Here is an 18726-nt window from a genome sequence, read left to right as displayed (position 1 = left end):
CTCCTCATTTTCCAGTTCTCTTCTGGATTTTTAGAACTTCAATGAGGTTGTAGATCATGATGCTATACCTAAATTTTGATTAAAAAACCGCATGGTATTTCGTTGTGAGTGTAGTAGAGCCCAGATATTCATTGAGGACCCCCATAGTGTAGCAAATTTAGCACAAAGGTTGGTAATGTGTTCGCTTCAATTGACAGTTTCTCTATAGTAAGGATCAGGAAGTGACAAGACTCAGTCAGTTCTAATGTTGAATGTTAGCTGGTGTTTGGAAACTGGCATGAGCTTTTTTTTTTTTTTTTTTTTTTTTTTGGTGCAGCAGGGGGAAAATCTGCAAACAGACGAACACACCCTCTCCTGAGGGGGAACAGTGTGGGGATTCTCACTCTCTGAGCTCGAGACCCACTAAAAACCCTTAACTGCTTCTTCATAGGTTCCGGGCATTTTGCCTATTAACCAGTTGACTCTTATGGTTTCTGGACTCTCACACGATCGTAGTCGTGTTGATATTTGTATGCTGCCTATAGCTTTTATAGGTTAAGCTCTTCTTTGGTTACATTTGAATCCTTAACTGATCTCTCGGTCTTCGGTGGTAGGTTCTTGACCTTCTAGCTTCTTCTGTTGGATCGTAGTCGACTAATCTTCGTAGTTCCTCATTTGGATGTTGTTTGGCTTTGTCGAATATCCTTTCCGCCTTTCTCTTCATAAATTCTGTAACTGGTTCCCATTCCAAGTCCTTGTAGATTTGTTTGTTCCTAACAAACCAGGGTACGTCCATCGCCATTCTAAGGAGTTTATTCTCAGTGGCCTGTATTCTCTTGATGTGGGTCTTGGCTGCGAAGCCCCATGCCGCCGATCCATATGTGAGTTGTGGTCGCGCAATAGTTTTAATCATCGTCAACTTGATGTTCTTATTCATATGACTTCTTCTGCCTATGAGTGGATAAAGTTTACTCATTGCGGCTTTTGTTTTATCAACAGCACATTTGATGTGGTTTTTCCATGTAAGTCCTCTGTCAAGCGTCACTCCTAGGTATGTTGCTTCATTTTTCCATTCAACCTCTTGTCCATCAACTTCAAGGTTTTCTTCCATCCTCAATCTTCTCTTTTGCAGTAATATTGCTTGAGTCTTTCTTCCATTGATTTGGATTTTCCATTTGATGCACCATTTGAGTAATTCATCTATGGCTTCCTGCAGTCTCCGGTGTATGATCTCTGGGCGTCGATGTCTGAACGCTATTCCTGTGTCATCTGCGTACAAGGTGAGCATATTCCTAGCATTCTTCGGGATATCATAAACGTATATTACGTAAAGTAGAGGTCCAAGTACCGATCCTTGAGGCACTCCCGCTTCCAATTGTCTGGTTTGAGAAGTTGCTCCATCTATCTTCACATAAAAGTTCCTATTCCTCAGATAGTTCCTTATAATCTTGCATAGTTTGGTCGAATATCCTGCTTTTTTCATCTTGTAGATAAGGCCTTCGTGCCATACTCTATCAAAAGCTCTCTCGATATCCATCAGAACTAATCCTGTGGCCTGTTTTGTCTGCATTCCTTCGGTGACGTATTCTATGAGCCGTAGTAATTGGAGTTCAGTCGAGTGTTCTCGTCGAAATCCAAATTGTTCGGGTGGGATTATCTTCAACATTTCTGTTTCCTCATTCAGCCTTTTGGCGATAACCCTCTCGACGACTTTTCCTAGTGCTGATAGTAGGCTGATTGGTCTGTAATTTTGAGGAAATTTCCGTTCCTTTCCAGGCTTGTTGAAAACTATCATTTCTGCAGTTTTCCATCTCTTTGGATAGTATTCGGTCCTCATCACTCCGTTTGTTATATTCGTCAAGGCTGCTATTCCTTTTCTAGGCAATTTCTTCAACATATAATTCGTTATCTTATCTTCTCCCGGCGCTTTCCTGTTTTTCAATTTCATTATGATCTCTTTGATTTCTGTTGGTGAAGCCGGTTTTGGAATGGTTTCGGTTTCCGGTGGTTCCATCATCAGTTCTTCGTTTGCCTCCACTTCTTCTTCTAGATCTTCATTGTCATCATCATTTCTGTAATTTATTCTGGCTTCTCTCTCAATTGAGTCGGCCAGTGCTTCGGCTTTCTCAAGTCTCGTATATACCATTCCGTTTGCTCCATGCAGTGGAGGTATAACTGTCCGTTCTCGTCGTAACCGTTTTTGCATTTTCCAAGCCGAGTGATCTATTGTATTCAGTTCCCTTAATCTCTGGTGCCATCTGCTATTACGTAGTTCTGTTAAAGCATTTTTCAATATCTGGCTATGCTTATTCAGTTTCTTCTTGTCTTCTTCTCTTTTTGTTGTTCTGTAGATTTTTCTGAGTCTTCTGTTGTTTTTTATAAGTTCCTTTATATCCCTTGGCGTATCTCCGTGTGAATGTTTCGGAATTGGTTTCCTTATTCTCTTGGTGCTTTCTTCATAGGCTTCTTTTATTTGATTTTCCAATTTTTCAACTGCTTCATCTAATTCATCCCGGGTGTTTATTTGGGGAATTTCCGTGATTTTCTCCTGAAGTAAATTCTTATATTTCTCCCAGTCTGTGCGATCCTTGGTTTGTGTCTCTTCTTCGTTTCTTGGGCCATGTCCCACTATGAATTCTATGGGATTGTGGTCTGAAGTTCCGTCTTCTATTGTATCAATGCTGATTTCTTCAGTGATGTCTTTCATAACGACAATGTCCAGTACATCAGGTAGTCCATTTACTCTTGGTATGTAGGTAGGTATATCAGGTCCTATTACAACTGCATCAAGTTTTTCAGCATAAATCTTCAGTCTTCTCCCGTTGGTATTTTCCACTCTACTATTCCATTCCTGCGATTTGCAGTTAAGATCACCAATTATGATTTTAGGGTGTCTTCCTTCTAGTAGCATTTTTAGATCCTCTTCCAGCATGTCCTTATCCGGTGATTTATAAGTCGAAATAATCTTCACTTGCCCTCGATTAGTATTCACAATAATCGATATTGCTTCTACTTCTTGTCCATTGAATATTTGGTCGAAATGGTGATCCATATTCCTTCTAGCCAGTATAGCAACGCCACCTGTGCTGTTAGGTCTATCATTTCTGTAAATATCGTAATTGGGAAATGCTATCCGAACGTTGGGGTTAAGTCTCGTTTCTTGGAGAGCTATGACATCCGGTCTCTTCTCTTCAATCAGTTCTTCGAATTCTGATCTGCGGGCTCTCAATCCTTCGACGTTCCAAGAGACGATTATGAGATTGTTCTTTATCGTCGTGTCAGCCATTAAATATTCTTAATAATTTGCTGCATCTTCTTCTCAATCTCTTTCTCCAGATTCTGCATCATCGTGCTGAGGAGGTTTTTCGTGAACTTATCCAGTTCCTCAGTGATTCCAGAAATTCCTTTTCTGGTTTCGGCTTTTTTGACGGTTTTTGCCTTTTCCGTCTTTTACTCTGGTTTCTTCGTCTCTTTGACTGCTTTGGTTGCAGTTTCCTGGGGTTTCTTCACTTCCGAAGGGTTTGGGGATGGCCTCGGTATATTTTGTGTTGGCCTCGAGCTGGTCTGGTTCGATCTTGGCGATCTCTTGGTCTTTTTAGTGACCAATTTCCATTCGCTACATCCTTTGTAGCTGGCTGGATGTCCTTGCTCTCCACAGAGAACACAAGAGGCATTTCGCTCCTCGTTCTCCCTGGTAAGCGTACACTCCTTGGAGCTGTGATTACCAGAGCATTTCACGCACCTCCATGGAAAAGTGCACTTACTTTGGGCATGTCCATATCGCTGACAGCGATAACATTGTCCAGGCCCGGTCGTCCTTCTCTTCGGTTCAACAACACAGTTCATGTTGTAGAGCCTTCTCACCTCGTAGATACCCTTATTCTGGGTTTTAACCAGCAATAAGGGCATCGGCCTCTTAGTTATATTTGAGGTCATTCTTATGACCTCAGCATCGACGATCCCTTGATCCTTGAGGTCGTCAAGGATCGTCGGGATATCTGCATCCAGCGGTAGATATCTCACTACCGCATAGATTTTCTTTTCTTCCTCCCGTTGAAGAGTGTAAAACTCTCTATTTATTTTATGAAGGAAGTCCGTCATTCTTCTGTGGTCTTCCGCGGTTTGTGGAACGACCCTAATTCCGTCCTTCACAGTAGTCGCTCTGCTGTAATTTATTCCGTTTCGCATTAACGCGTTGGAAATTGACGTCCATTCGGACGTACCTCTCAGGGTAACTGGGGGGATTTTTTCTTTTCTCTCCACTGGAGTGGTTTTCTCTTGGGCTGGGGTTCCCAAGACTCTTTTCTTGTTTGATTCTTCATTTGACGAGGAGCTATCCTTTCTCACTCTTTTGGTGGGTGGGGAAATTTTGGTTTGAGGGGTTTTGACCACCTCCATCTTCTGTTTTTGAACCGGTAAGTTCACTTCTTGGACATTTTTCAAAATAATGTTCTTCTTGAGTGCCTTGGAGTAAGGACTTTCCTTATTTCCCTCCTGCAACTCGAGCCTCTCCCTGAGATTTTTAATCTCAGCAACTAAGCTAGATACGCATCTATCTAACTCATTCACCCTCGCTTTCAAACTTGCGTTCTCCTCTCTCAAAATATCGTGTTCGGACACGACATTAGCGATTTCTGGCGCGTCTTCTTCCATTTCGGAATCGCAGTCCGAATGGTCAGACATTTTAGAATCTAATTAATAATTACTTCGCTACTCAAAGAAATTGGAAATAAAATTTTTCAAGACAAAAGAAAAATGTATCTCATGCATAAAAACAAAACGGCTCATCAAAAATTCTCTACGCTATGAGAAAAATCAGAAAGAAAGATACGAAAAATAAGCTCACCTGATGTTTTCTGCAGTACCAACGAGAAAATTCTCTGGACACTTAGGATGAACACCAACTTTGAAACTTTTAACGAATTAAAATTCCGATAACAAATATAGAACCAACAAAAACTTCACAGACGGAATCAAATATTCCGTAGCTTGGTTAGTGGGCACTTTCACCTCCGCTTTCTCTTTTACGGCACTGTGACACTTCGACTTTCTCGTCCGCTTTCTCTTTTATAGCACTAGGAGCGCTGTAGCACGTCTTCTCCTGTCAAGTGAATGACTCGGAATGGCATGAGCTGACTTGACTAGGTTGGCACTTGTTTATTTTAGAATTCACCAATAAACTATTTGCCTCAAACCAATGGCTAGCTCGAGTTAGGGTTAAATTAACCCTTCCACACATTTCTGTAAAAGTCTTGGCTATCACTGTGTCATTTGAATAATTAGTGGTTTCAACAGCTGTTTCAGTAGATATGGTATTCAGATCATTTAGAAAGATAAAGATGATAGATGATAGTATACTACCCTGCGCTACAGCGCTACTCCAAATTATTTTCTTCTTCAGATATTGTTTTTTTCTCATTCTGAGAGATTACCACTCTTTGGCTACGGTTTGTTTGTTAAGTATGATTTAGCTCATTCTCTTTTATACCATAAGCAGAAAGTTTTGAAGAATGAGGTCGTGGAGAGTATCGAATGTCTTTGATAGGACCAGTAATAAACAAACTGTTATATTGAAATCCTTCAAGGACTCCTGAAATGGATTCATATACTGCCGTCTGTCTTGATTTTCGTTTGACATAATCGTGTTGGGTGTTGGGTAGGTGATATAGTCGAGAGATAATTAAATCTATAGAGAAGAATGAAGATAACGATCAATCCCGATTAATTTATTTTCTTTTGAACCTTGGATCTCAGTATTTCTGGCAGATCCCCTTGATATGAAGAAAAATGAATACGTATGTTCCCTGAAAAAAGGATGGGGCTTCCCAGCTTGAAGCTTTTTCTTGGCCTTTTCGCCAGTGGAAGCTCCTAACCCTTTATTTATGACTTCAACTTGTCTTCGCGTGGCCGTCATGACATTGTGTCCAATAAATTGAAATTGATGTGCACGGTGCGATGCACCAGAATCCCCCTAACAAAAGAAGGTCAATTAACCTCTTTCGCCGTCCTATTTGGCCGTCCGCTCCTTTGAACGGAAAACATTCTTCAGGGTGAATAGAATGGCACTATTAGAGAAAGTCTCGGAAACTTGTGAGATGGGACAAATCGAGCGAAAATTGAGACATTTCATTCGTTCACTTGCGGTTATCGACTTCGCATCGGAACTTGATGGAATTGGGGAATAAATTTCAGAAAAAGGATTTGATGCACTTCAGCACACATCGAGATGAATCAGAAGCGGCAAATAGATACTTGACCGAGGGCATTTACACAGTGATAGAGTGCCGGATCCGATTATATCGTTTGTTTCATTTCAGTAGTCCAGTTGTTCCATTTTCGAATCCTTTCAGGAATCGAACATTTTGCGATATTCGTTATTAAACTAGAGCCACGCCTATTTTAAAAACTCGAATTAAAAAAATATTCTTAGCAGTATGGAGTTGGTTTAGTAGGTATAAATTAAGAGTAAATATACAGGGTGATTTTTTTAATCGTACAAATATTTTAACAGGGTTTTTAATTCCTGGAACAGCCTTCCGACAGCAGCAGTGAACGCCCGCTCTGTGAATGGCTTCAAGAGTGCTATGGACAGATGGTTCGCCAGTGTTTCTTCGTGAGACTACTGTGAAATTGTATGTGTGTGTTGTGTACATTTCATTCATCTCTTGTTTTTCTTTCTCACAATGTCAACTCGTATTAATTTTATTTTTTTTATATGAGTTTATAGATTACGATCTCAACTCTTCTGTATATTCTTAATAATAATAATAATAATAATAACAGTAGATTCTTGAGGTCAAAAAAAACACATTTTTCCGAATGAGCTCGGTTTTAAAGATATAGGATGTTGAAAACCTGGGTTGCCTCAAGGCTCTTCTTTGTCTCCTTTATTGTTTCTATTGTTGATCAATGAGGTCCATGAGGTTATATCATTTTTTTTTCTACTCTTTGCCGATGATCAAGTTCTTTCGGGTGATTATCACTATTTTCAGCTATTTAGATTGCTCGCTTATTCAAGCTGACTTGGATCCTTGGATGCGTTTGTGGCTTGGAGGCATCAAGAACAGAAAGGAATTTAACCAGAGCAGTGTCGAGCACTGAAAAAAGTGTTCCTTTGAAATATGTTCCATATCCTTAGTAATCTCGTTAGTCATTGTTGAGTTTCACGATTTTTTTATTTTACACATCTCGTCATCTATAAAAACCATTGAGTACTCTGGCTTAGATTTCAAGCTCCCTTTGACACTGTTGGAAGCGGCTTTTTCAAAGCTAGCGTAATTTTGTCATAAATCAGATGTGTCAAGTTAGTGGCAATTTTTATTCAATAGGGATAAAGTCGACAAATGTTTATATAAGTTCGCAGGCGGTCATCAGAAGCTATTCAAATGCGCCATTTTTGCATCGATTCTCCAGATTTCGATATTGAAAAAAGGGAAAATTAATTTGTTTCATGCTTTCTTATAGACCTATAAGCAATCATATCAAAGAATTGGGTTATATTACATTTCACTTGAAATACGTGAAGGAATATTGTCTTTATACAGAGTGATTTCGGAGGAGACCGTCACATTTTAGGAGAAGTTTACACTAGTCAAGGCAGTTTCGAAACAAGGTGTAGTTTGTGGCTGGGGGTCTTAATTGGGAGTCTACAGGGTGATTTTTCCGATTCGACCGATTCTTCTTCAATTCATAACTTTGGTATGGCTTGATCAATTTTGATGAAATTTTCAGCGTAAAACAATATGATTGGGTACCTTCAATAATTCCAACACTTTTTCAGAAATACAGGGTGAGAATTATGACAATTTCAGATTAATTTTGCAGGTTGAAAAAACACCATGTATATTCCGTTTTAAAATATTCGCTATCCTTAGTAATCTCCAGATGTACGCGAGCACTTTAGTGCTCGGGAGCTCTTTAGAGATTACTAAGCATTATGCCTCGATGGAGTGGTCGAATTACTTAGTAATAAGCACTGGTTTTAAAAAGTGCTCGGGAGCCCAAAAAGGCTTCAAGTGCTTTCACTAGCGCTAAATACAATGCTTTGGCACAGCACATCACTAAGTGTAAAGTAATGCGTTCTTTTAAGGGGTAGGTCTCCAATGGAGCTCAATTATAGTATTTCAGGGCAACATTTGAACGTGGTAAAGGTTGTAAGAGATCTAGGAGTTCACTTCGATTCCAAGCTCGATTTCATTTCCCATATTAATGAACCCATTCAAAAAGCATTTAGAATGCTAAGTACCAAAGATTTTAGTGATATATAGCTAATGTAAGAAACGTTTTAGAATGCTGCTTCACGGTTTGATCCTAGTACTATCGGGTTCACGTCGATCTTTTCTTACTGTATATTTGTTTCTTCATAATATAACCAACATAATATTACGTAAATAGTTGTATTGTTCGAATAAATGAATGAATATATTGAGCAAGGCTCCTTTCTTTTTCTGATGTTAAATGTCAAATAGACGTCAATGGGGATATATGTGTTTAGAAAACATCTGACACCTAGCGAAGATACCTGTCTCAACACACAGATGTTCATCTTTCCCTAAAGCCCATTTTATAGACGATCCTTAACCGCACATATTACACACTCACATTGTGTGATACTTTTTCCATGTAATAGGGTTGGGCGAATTAAACATAGCTTCTCAGAATTGAAAATGTTTTAATGTAGAAATCTGAAAGATTCAGAGAATTTTCCACCGTAGCACGAAATATGAGGATATCCTCATATTCACCAGAATATTTTTCAGGGCCATACTTTCATGCCTGGGCGCTTTCAAGTGGAAATTCCTCACTCGTTCATTTTCGTGAGAGATGCGGTAGGGTGAGGGTAGAAGGCAGACTTTGTGCGTTCGAAGAAACCTTAATAATAAAGTAGTTTAAAATCTGAATGGCGATAACGACAACCTTGGGAAGGAAAGTGTAATCTGCCGCTTTAGGGCGGTAATAAAGTTTGTCCTTTAAATCGCGAAATTCCCTCTCTCAAAGTTTACATGTTGATAGATCTATTCAGATTCAACTTTCGCGCTACACTTTCTTTCTTTCGTGCATTATATTTCCATTAAAACTTCAAAACAAATTAGATTCGGTTGTTTAATTTATTTTCAATTACAAAAGCGTTCCTAAATTAGGTGCCAAGAAACAATTATTGCGCTTTGGTAAAACGAAGCTTCGAGAAGCCAATAAAGGTAATTGCTAACATTTTCTTTTGCATCTTCTCAACTTTCGGAAACTTCGGTAGATGATGTTTCGTAAGGTGAGTCCCTAGGGATTTCATTTCAATTTCTAGCCCCTACTTAATTTCAGATGGGGTTGGGAAGTTGGCAGAGACAAAATTAAAATTAGATCCTCATTTTCGACTCTGATATGAAATTTTTTATTCATTTTCGAGAATGATGAAGTTTTGAATATTAATAGAATATACTGGAAGATTGGATGATGAAAAAGAGATTTCGGTCGGTATTCATTTATAAAGTCGAATTCGAAAATCGCAGTGAATATGAATTCAGTGAATGTTAAGTGAAACAGATTTCACAATCATGATGTTTCCAACAAGTTAAATACATCCGATAATAAAAAAAATAATAATCAAATTAATTCAGATGCATAACATCCGCAGATAATTAAATCAACGAATGTTACGATCTAAATCGAACTAACAAACTACCATCGCTCTTAGTTTCTTAAAAAAAATAATCATACTAACAGTCAGAAAAGGACTAAATATTATAGTTGTGGTACTTTTGATCACCTAGCTAATAATTGTAGCGAAATAAAAATGATTTGTAATTCTTGTAAAATTGCGGATTTTCATCTCAAACATTAGCTGAAATACAGAAAAAGTATTCGCAAAGGAGGCATAAGCGATCATATTCGGTATTCAGAAGTTCTACCAATATTTTTATGGTAGACATTTTATTCTTCATTATTTGACCATAAATACTTGATACAAATCTTTAGACCAAATGAGAGTTTACCTATTTTATCTACCAATGGCATGTAACACTAGGCCATATTTCTTCAAGGTTTTACATTTGACAAAACATACAAAAGCAGTGAATCTCTTGCAAATGCAGATTTTGTTTCACGCTCACCTCGAGCATCAGAAAATTTTATTCGTTTTGATGAACCAGAGATATTTGAAATGAATCAAATCGAGTCATAAATACATAGGTGAGGATACCATAGAACTAAATTGCAACATTTAGTCAGGGTATTACAAAACATTTCCGGGTCAGGATTGATCAGTCAGAGTTTTCCTTACAACAAGGAGTAATATTGAGGGGTGGAAGAGTGGTGATACCAGACGAGGCAAGGAGCTGTGCCAGATAGAGTGCAGTGACGTTTGAGACAATAGGTCCTTTCGTTTGCATAAAAGGTGTAGCACTTTTCTACACTCGATTTTAGTAGGGGAAGTACGTACAAAATGACATGGTGTTTTGTTTTTTCATCATAAATATTTATTTAACGCAATTTCAACCCTTTGTCTACCGAATATGTAATTTTAAAATTAAAATTTTGCTATTAGGGATTTAGACATTTAAATTTTTTATTTATTTTATAGAATAAACACTTATTCCAATTTTTTGTTTGTTTTCGAGTTTCTGAAATGTACACGAATGTGTACGATGGTAGAAGAAGACTGCAAATCAATACGAAAAACGTAAGGTATTTTTATTATTATTATTTGTTTCAATTATATCTTATTCTATATAAAACAAAATAATTGTATAAATATCATCATTTGGAATAATATTTCATGAAGCAATTCGATTTTCTTGTAAGACATAAATGGATCTTACATTCGGAACATATGGTACGTGATCGCCCAGCACAATTTTCATTTTACAGCTCTATGCGAAGCTCTTCTCATCTACCTCAGGTAGATAGATAGATAGATAAATCTTCTTTATTTCAAATCTTACAAAGATGTTAAAATATAAGAAAAGAAATGACGGTGGTTCATTCCATCAAAACGAATATCGTCAAGGGGTCTTACTTCTGGTCTTGGTCTAGTGGAAGATCTAGTTGTTTGTGACTCGCCATCAGTTACAACAGATGTTCGCTCCCTTTTCTTTGGTCCTGATTTTGATAATAATATCAATGCTTTCCCCACATAAGCTCTGAATTGCAGTAAATCCAAAATTTGTTTTTTCGGCACCCTGGATATCAATATCTTCGAGATCAGACAAACTATCCATGCATTCTAATAGTTCCTTTTCAGTGACGTTATGGAAAGCCAAACTAATGGATGAAATAAATATAAAAACCTTATCTAAAAATTGTTATATTGTATTTTACAACACTTTACTACTGCAGTGCACAATTGTGTACACAATTTCAAAGTAAATTACGAACGAAGATATCAATCAAATTGTATTTGTTCCACTTTCAATTCAAACTACGAACTTTCATGAACTATGAATAAAATTTACAACTACATAGGAGCTATCTCACATGCAAAGTGCAAAGTAAATTGTCCGTAGTGATCTACGTAACACGCCCTAACCTTCAACCGAAGATGTCTGTGAAGATTCAAGTTCAGTTTATGAATGGCTGGTTCAAATGGCACTGTAGATTACCCCGTCATGCTGAATGCATACACAAATGTGTACGTTGGGAGCAGATCGATGAAATCATTCTTGGTTAGCGTTACAACAGAGTATGAGAATGAGCATAGGAGGAACTAGAGAAGATGTCGTACTGGAAGATGGACGAGTAATTAAAGATTGTGAGGAATATAAGTACCTAGGATTGAAAATAACTAGAGATGGATTGATGGATGAGGGGATAAAGGAACGGGTAGTTCTGGGCAGGAAGGCGATATCAATGTTGAATGGAGTTTTATGGGATCAAAGAATATCCAAAGACAACAAAAAGAGAATATATAATACCATTGTAAGAAGTATGATAACCTATGGAAGTGAAGTTTGGCGGTTGAAAAAAAGAATGGAGAATGTACTGTTGGCGACCGAGATGGATTTTTGGAGGAGGGCAGCAGGAAGATCTAGGACTGAAAGGATAAGGAATGAAAGAATAAGAGACATCATGGGTATAAAACACACAATTGTGGACGACATCAGAACAAAACAATTGGTATGGTTTGGGCATGTCCAACGAATGCCAGAAGACAGAATACCCAAACAGACATTGCTGTGGAAACCACTAGGGAGAAATAGAAGAGGTAGACCAAGGCTGAGCTGGAGAGAGGGAATTGACAGAGAACTAAGAGATAGAGACATACCTGAGGATTTGTGGAGAAATAGAGAGGAGTGGAGATTGGGTGTCGGAAAACGACGTAGAACGTTTTGAGCCGGCTTACATATGTATATATAGCGTTACAACAGCATTCAAAACGCTGTACATATTTGTGTACGCAGGTGCTAGTTTGTCGCGGATCCAACGAAAACCATTGCAGTCGTAGACGGGATTATTGTCATAGACGGGGACGTCATTGCCATCATAGGGATGACAGTTCTAGCGAGAGTGAAAGAGAAGAGGAGAGTACTACCACTACAACCACTTCGAGTAGAAATGAGAGTAGGTTGCTGATAAGGAGCATAAAGTGCCGAAGTACTGAAACCACCACTATCGTGAAGAAAGCCAAGAAAGTAAGTCAAAATTTGAAGATCCAGTAACTGCTCAATATCTATTTCTTCCTAATTGTATCTAGAATCTATTCGTCCACAACAGTTGAAGAGGAAATAATATCTTTTCGAGGCACATAAGAAGAAGAGGAGGGACCACCATCACGCTCAATGCTGGGATGAAAGACGCACCCGTATGGTGCCAAAAGTAACTGTTGAGCCAAGGGTTCGGTACGTACCAAAGGTCACAATGGAACGTACTGTGCGTTACGAGCCGGAAACGTACGTTACCAAGGTCTGCTGCGATGACAGTTACGAACCTTGCGGACCTTGCGAGCCGTGCGATCCCTGCGATGCAATATTGCCCTGTCGCCAGGAATCGAAATGCAAGGAAGCTGTAGTTTGCGATCGTTCAAAGAAGGGAGAGGCTAGATGCGTTCGTCCGACCAAATGCGATCCCCCCACGCCCCAACCGAAGGCCAAGTGCTGGTGAATAACTGGACGAATGGAATGTCGACCGGATTCTATACAGGAAAGCTGTTAAATGAAAATTTCCGAATAATAAGATATTTTGAATGAAAGTTTTCGAGCATACTCTTTTCTTCCAATGTAAACATAGCAAGTCGAAGGACTCTTATTAGATTATGTGGATAATGTAGTAGTTAGATCAGAGGTAGTAGGTGGGTCAGAGGTAATGGGTCTATCAGAGGATAGATGTGATTTTGACCCTGTTGTGCGACTTGTAATCAGAGCTGGACAAAATACAGAATCCACTGCATTTGAAACACGAATTATAGAAATCCATTCCGCAATAATTCAAAATGAGAAATGCAATATAATGACAGCTGACAATATACTTGACATTTTGACGTACACTACATATGTGGAGTGTTGCAATGTTCGAAAATTGACATATTTATTCAGGGAGAGTCTATGACTCGAACAAATATTTCAACAGTAGATTCTTGAAGTCAAAAGAAACGCTTTTTTCCTATACCATTTTTCCGATTCGGCCCTGATAAAAAGATATAGCCATTTTAAGATTTTATAATGAGCTATGCCACCCGTGGAGAAACAAAATTCCCTTCAGAATAACGAGCTGAATCTATGCCACTCCACATCTAAGGCTCTTTTAAACAGAGTTGCATTCAGCCAAAGTACCATATATTTTTCATTTTTGAACATCAAATTACTCGGAAACGGCTCATTATACGAGAAAATATAAAGTATACTTTTATTTTACACAACGTTCAAATATTTATTAGATAGCGTTCAACTTGGTTTCAAGAGTTGGGGTTCTTTGAATTTTTGGTATTTTTATGGTACGTAAACGTAATGATCATAATGAGAAAACTGGAAGACTTGGGTGATATCTTGTGACCGAAAAAGATTAATCAAATAAATGAAAAACTGTATTCCGAAATTCATTTCATTCGATAAAACCCTTTGTGAGATAAACTATAAAAATAACACTTTTTTATTGTTTTTCAACAGCCTGTATCTTTAAAACCGAGCCAATTCGGAAAAAATGGTATAAGAAAAAGTGTTTCGTTTGACCCCAAGATTCTACTGTTAAAATATTCGTACGAGCCAAAGACTCACTCTGGCCTCGGGCTATCCCTCCATAGTAGTCCTTTTTGGGCTTTTTCCTTGTTTTGGATCTTTTTCTTTCTTTCCTGTCAAGTTGCTAGGTACGAACGTGGACGAACGTGAATTTTAGAATTTTCAACTGAAAATCAGTAATGAATAATTCTCAAACACAAAAATTATCGATCATCATCGAATATCACTCTCAAAAGAAATATCATTGTTTCCTGATTGAGTCTCAAGGACCTGTATGGACATCTTGTATTACGGAGTAATATAAAATAATCAGTCTGTATTGAGTTACTATATTTATTTTTCTTTAAACATGACATCAGAAAATAGGAATAATATGTTATTATATAGATATTGCCTTAATATTTCAATTAAATTAAGAAGGCCTGAAATATTTTTGAAGCAATCATACATAACGAAATATAACAAAGTTGAATAAACAGATTGAAAAGCGCATAGAAGCCATAAGAAACGTTCCTACAAACAGCCTGGTCGTCACCTTATAGTTGAATCAATGGCATCAATTTCCTCAGAACCACTTTATTTTACGTGATGGGGATTTACTTCTGCATCTATGAGACTGCTGCTTCTCTTCTGAATGTTCAGATATCACAACAGTCTTGTTTCTCCTGTTAGAACTGCAAGGGTCACATGGGTCACATGGTTCGCAAGGCTGACATGGTTCACAAGGCTCACATGGTCTGCACGGTTCGCATGGTTCGCAAGGGTTGCAAGGTTCGCATGGTTCACAAGGGTTGCATGGTTCGCAGGGGCGGCAGGTTTCAGAAGATTCGCATGATTCGCAAGAATCGCAGCATCTCCTTCCACATACTTTGATAGTGTAACGCTCCTGAACGTATCGAACAGTGCGCTCATTTATCACTTTTGGAAAGTATCGAACGCGAGGTTGGACTGTTACTCTGGGCACCATTCTCGTGCGTGTTTCATACCAGCATTCTTTACCCCCCTTCTTGTGATGATTCTATGAAAAGAAGAGAAGTACGAGCAGATTCGAAAAATTTGATCATTACAAGGACAAATTCCGAAGTGGAAAAATTACCTTAGAGCCTTTCTTCACAATAGTGGTGGTGGATGAGCTACAGCTCTTCACATTTTTCTCCAGAACCTTACTCTCGTTGTTACAACATGTCGATTTTTCAGTGGTAGTGCTTTCTTCTTGGTCAGATTCACTACTGGACGAATTATCGTGGCAGTGACAGGACCTACGCCTATGACAATGATCCCTCTTTCTGCGACAATTATCACTTTCATCTCTTCTGCATATCAGTACCTGAGGAATTGAAGAAAGTGAAGAAATCCTTTGGAGAAATTCAACATTCAGTTACCTTTCTACAGTTAGGTACTACTCTTTCGCAACCGTTGTCGATAACTTTGCACTCTCTTCTATTCGGGATCACTTTTGCTGGTACTTCTTCACCATCGCACCATGCCTTCCCACAGAAAATATCGCTGCCATCATCGTCTCTTCCGTACCACACGGAATTCTGTGGTAGTTGAAAATCCTCACAATTTTGCCAGGTGTATTCACCAGGAATTGAACGACACTCTTCAAATATAAAGAAAAAATAAAAACCTACTACACTGTACGGAAAATACTCCATTGGAAAAGTATCAGAATAAGAATAAATGACTGGAAAATTGAATCGCTCAGAATTATGAAGAAAATCTGCATCGCTAATTTACAGAACTTACTACTTACTGGCATCTTATAAATGTATCAAAATTTTCCGAAATATGTTCTTTTATAGTGAAATATATATTTTAAAAGTGAGATTTCTTACCAGCCATATTGTTGTCTTGCTCAAAATGAAACTTGAATGATTTGTCGATAACCCCAGCGTCGATTTTATATACATCGAGGGATTATTGTGAAAAAATGAAATTATCATTAATTCTTGATGAATAATCAGATCGGTTGCCAACGATTTATTTGATTATGATTTATTTGACTAGGATTACCTACTAGGAAAAAGCCATTTTTCTCCACAGTGAGTTGTTCCTTATTGATATCGCTCTAGGAAGTGACATGCAAGGAGTTTCATAGTTTGATGGTAGATGCTCCGTATGAGATGCAATAATATTCGTTACTATTGCTCTTTATAAATATGGTGAGCATATTGTGTTACTCTTATTATTTCATATTGATTTTTGTCTTTTCACCAGTGTCTTAAACTTAATTCTGTTGGGGTTCAAAAACGTGTGAATTAATTCAAGAAAACTGAATCACTGAAACACTTATGAATATATATTGTTCATAAGATTAATTGTAGATTATTATTTCATTTTGACATTCATCTAACTTTCTAACTATGGACAATATCAACTTATCATGGAGTAAGTGAGGTTAATGATTTAGAGGCAGTGAATCCATAATTAGTACTATTCTTATCATAAATCACTGGTAAACTAATATTTCATAGTTTCTAAAACTCCTCTGCACACCAGAAATTGTGACGCGAAGTTCACCACTGAAGACCTAACAGATATGAGTTAATATGAGATCACTAAAACGACAACCTCAAGTGTGATGTATAGTCCATTCAAGAATTATTGACATTCCAATAGTCCGTTCGTATTTATTTAAGGCTAACACCCTGTGCAATAAGAAGAGATTACCCTGCGCCAGTGGCATACAGGCCAAGAATAATGCTTTGAAACTCAGGGTGAAAATCCCCCATCACCAAAGTAATGTACAAGTTATAACTAGTCGAACTTGGGACATTTTTCAGCAGAGAAATCCTGGTGGAGTTTAAAGTACGTGGTCGTTATTGATACTATGAATTTGCATTTACAAAAAATGTTCAAAAAACTCTATTATCACCTGTCCCAAAAAAACATTTTTTCTTCCGATGTATAGATCTCCGCCAACTAAAACAGAAGTTGGAGGAATACGACTTTCTTCAACTTGAACACAACACATGAGTTGTTTCTGGACAAGAATCTGCAAGAACAGAGCACAATGGTGAAACTTTATAGACTCAATAATTTATGATTTCCATGCATTTTAATCACCAGATGAAGGATATAGGTATTTAAGTACACAGTTCAATAACTTTTTAACCTGATACTTTGTGACTGGTATTTCTTCACCCTCGTAAAATGCGTAAGCCTCCTCTCTGTTAGGTATTATCCTTGCTAGTAGCTCATTGCCATCAAAATTTGTTCGACCAAGATAGACTTCACTACCATCTTCCTCTAAGCAAGAAGTAAAAGCATTTTGTGGAATAGTGGAATATGTTGGCCTATTTCAGAATCTATCCAGTATAAACCCGGTGATGCCTGAGTGAGTCCTGTAGGAGCTTTTATATACACATTCTTGGATCCAGTTGTTTCAGACCTACCAACTCCGGCTGCAAAAATTATTGTTTTATGGCGATAACAGGAGATAACATTGTCTGATCGTTAATTTCCGAGAAAAGTTTTCGGAATACTCAGTTCATAATCACCGTGTTGCAATATTTGTGGATTTTATTCAAAGATGAATCTTAAAGAAGAAAATTACTGTGAAATAAATTTTTGTAGGCACGAAACACGTTTGAACTGATTACTGCGGCGTGACTGTGGTAATGGCGCTCAACATTTCACAGTATTGTAAATATGACTGCCTTCGTATGGTACATTTGTTGGAAAGTCCCTAAAGCACACCAATTTTGAAATAAGGCGACTATGTCATTTTGTACATATATGTCGTTTTGTACGTATTTTCCCTATTCGTTTGCTGATTGAATTTACACCAGTGTAGAGGAGGTGTAGGATATCTACATTTCCTTTTTTCTATGTGTAGATAAACTATATTTCCTCTACACTGGTGTAAATCAAATCGAGTGTAGAAAAGTGGACCTATTGGAGACTTTTTTCTAGTGAATTTTCGGTATACCAAAACTTGAGTGATCGATCTTTCGATATCAAAAGATTATTCTATTGATGTGGTAGGATTCGTTAGAAAATATATTGCTATAAAGCCTACTGCACAACACAGAAAATTTTTTGTGAACTACAGAAATGGAAAATGTATGACTCTGCCCATGGGCAAGAACACATTCGGGCAAATTCCCCACAAAATTGCCGAGTCATTGAAGTTTCCGGACGCTCTCCCCTATATACTGGGCATTGTTTCCGCAGAACCTCCGCAACTTGTTGACTCGGGAGTAAGCCTGGATAAATTGAAGAAACATGGTGGGTGGAAAAGTGGCACTGGTGCTGAGAGCTAAGATGAAAATTCAACGACCCAGAAAAAAAGTGTCAGACCAGATTTGTGCTAGTACCGCTGAAATGTTGAAGAAAGAAAACAATTCTGATTTCTGTGGTCATTTCTTTATTCTATGCTCATGTATGACATGCGTAGATTAATTCTAGTAGTAGAAGGAGTAGTTAGTTAATGGAAGTACATTATACGTTGCGTTATTTATTACAATAAATTACTTAAAATCTAAACTGGAATCTTTTGATTTATACCACGGAGAACAACAGGTTATGGGCCCAGTAAGCCAGTTATAAATCAAAAGTGGAAAACAATCTCTGAAAAGGTAAA

General features: G+C 37.9%; 1 protein-coding gene and 1 long non-coding RNA gene across 2 annotated transcripts; both read right to left on the bottom strand.

Annotated features, from left to right (window-relative positions):
- Positions 1-14457: 14457 nt before the first annotated feature.
- Positions 14458-16138, bottom strand: LOC123311791. Its single transcript, XM_044895882.1, has 4 exons — positions 15977-16138; positions 15521-15741; positions 15235-15465; positions 14458-15156 (listed from the first exon to the last, which is right to left on the bottom strand). The coding sequence occupies exons 1-4, from the start codon at positions 15981-15983 to the stop codon at positions 14704-14706; spliced, it is 912 nt and encodes a 303-aa protein (XP_044751817.1). The 5' UTR covers positions 15984-16138; the 3' UTR covers positions 14458-14703.
- Positions 16139-16418: 280 nt separating this feature from the next.
- Positions 16419-17051, bottom strand: LOC123321536. The gene is made up of 2 exons (XR_006538878.1): positions 17017-17051; positions 16419-16671 (listed from the first exon to the last, which is right to left on the bottom strand). It is a non-coding gene; the product is annotated as an uncharacterized LOC123321536 (long non-coding RNA).
- Between the last annotated feature and the right edge of the window lie 1675 nt (positions 17052-18726).

The sequence above is a fragment of the Coccinella septempunctata genome, chromosome 1 (genome assembly GCF_907165205.1).
Source record: "Coccinella septempunctata chromosome 1, icCocSept1.1, whole genome shotgun sequence".
Lineage (NCBI taxonomy): Eukaryota > Metazoa > Arthropoda > Insecta > Coleoptera > Coccinellidae > Coccinella > Coccinella septempunctata.
Note: the sequence above shows the minus strand (reverse complement) of the source record. Positions and strands in the feature narration are given on the sequence as shown.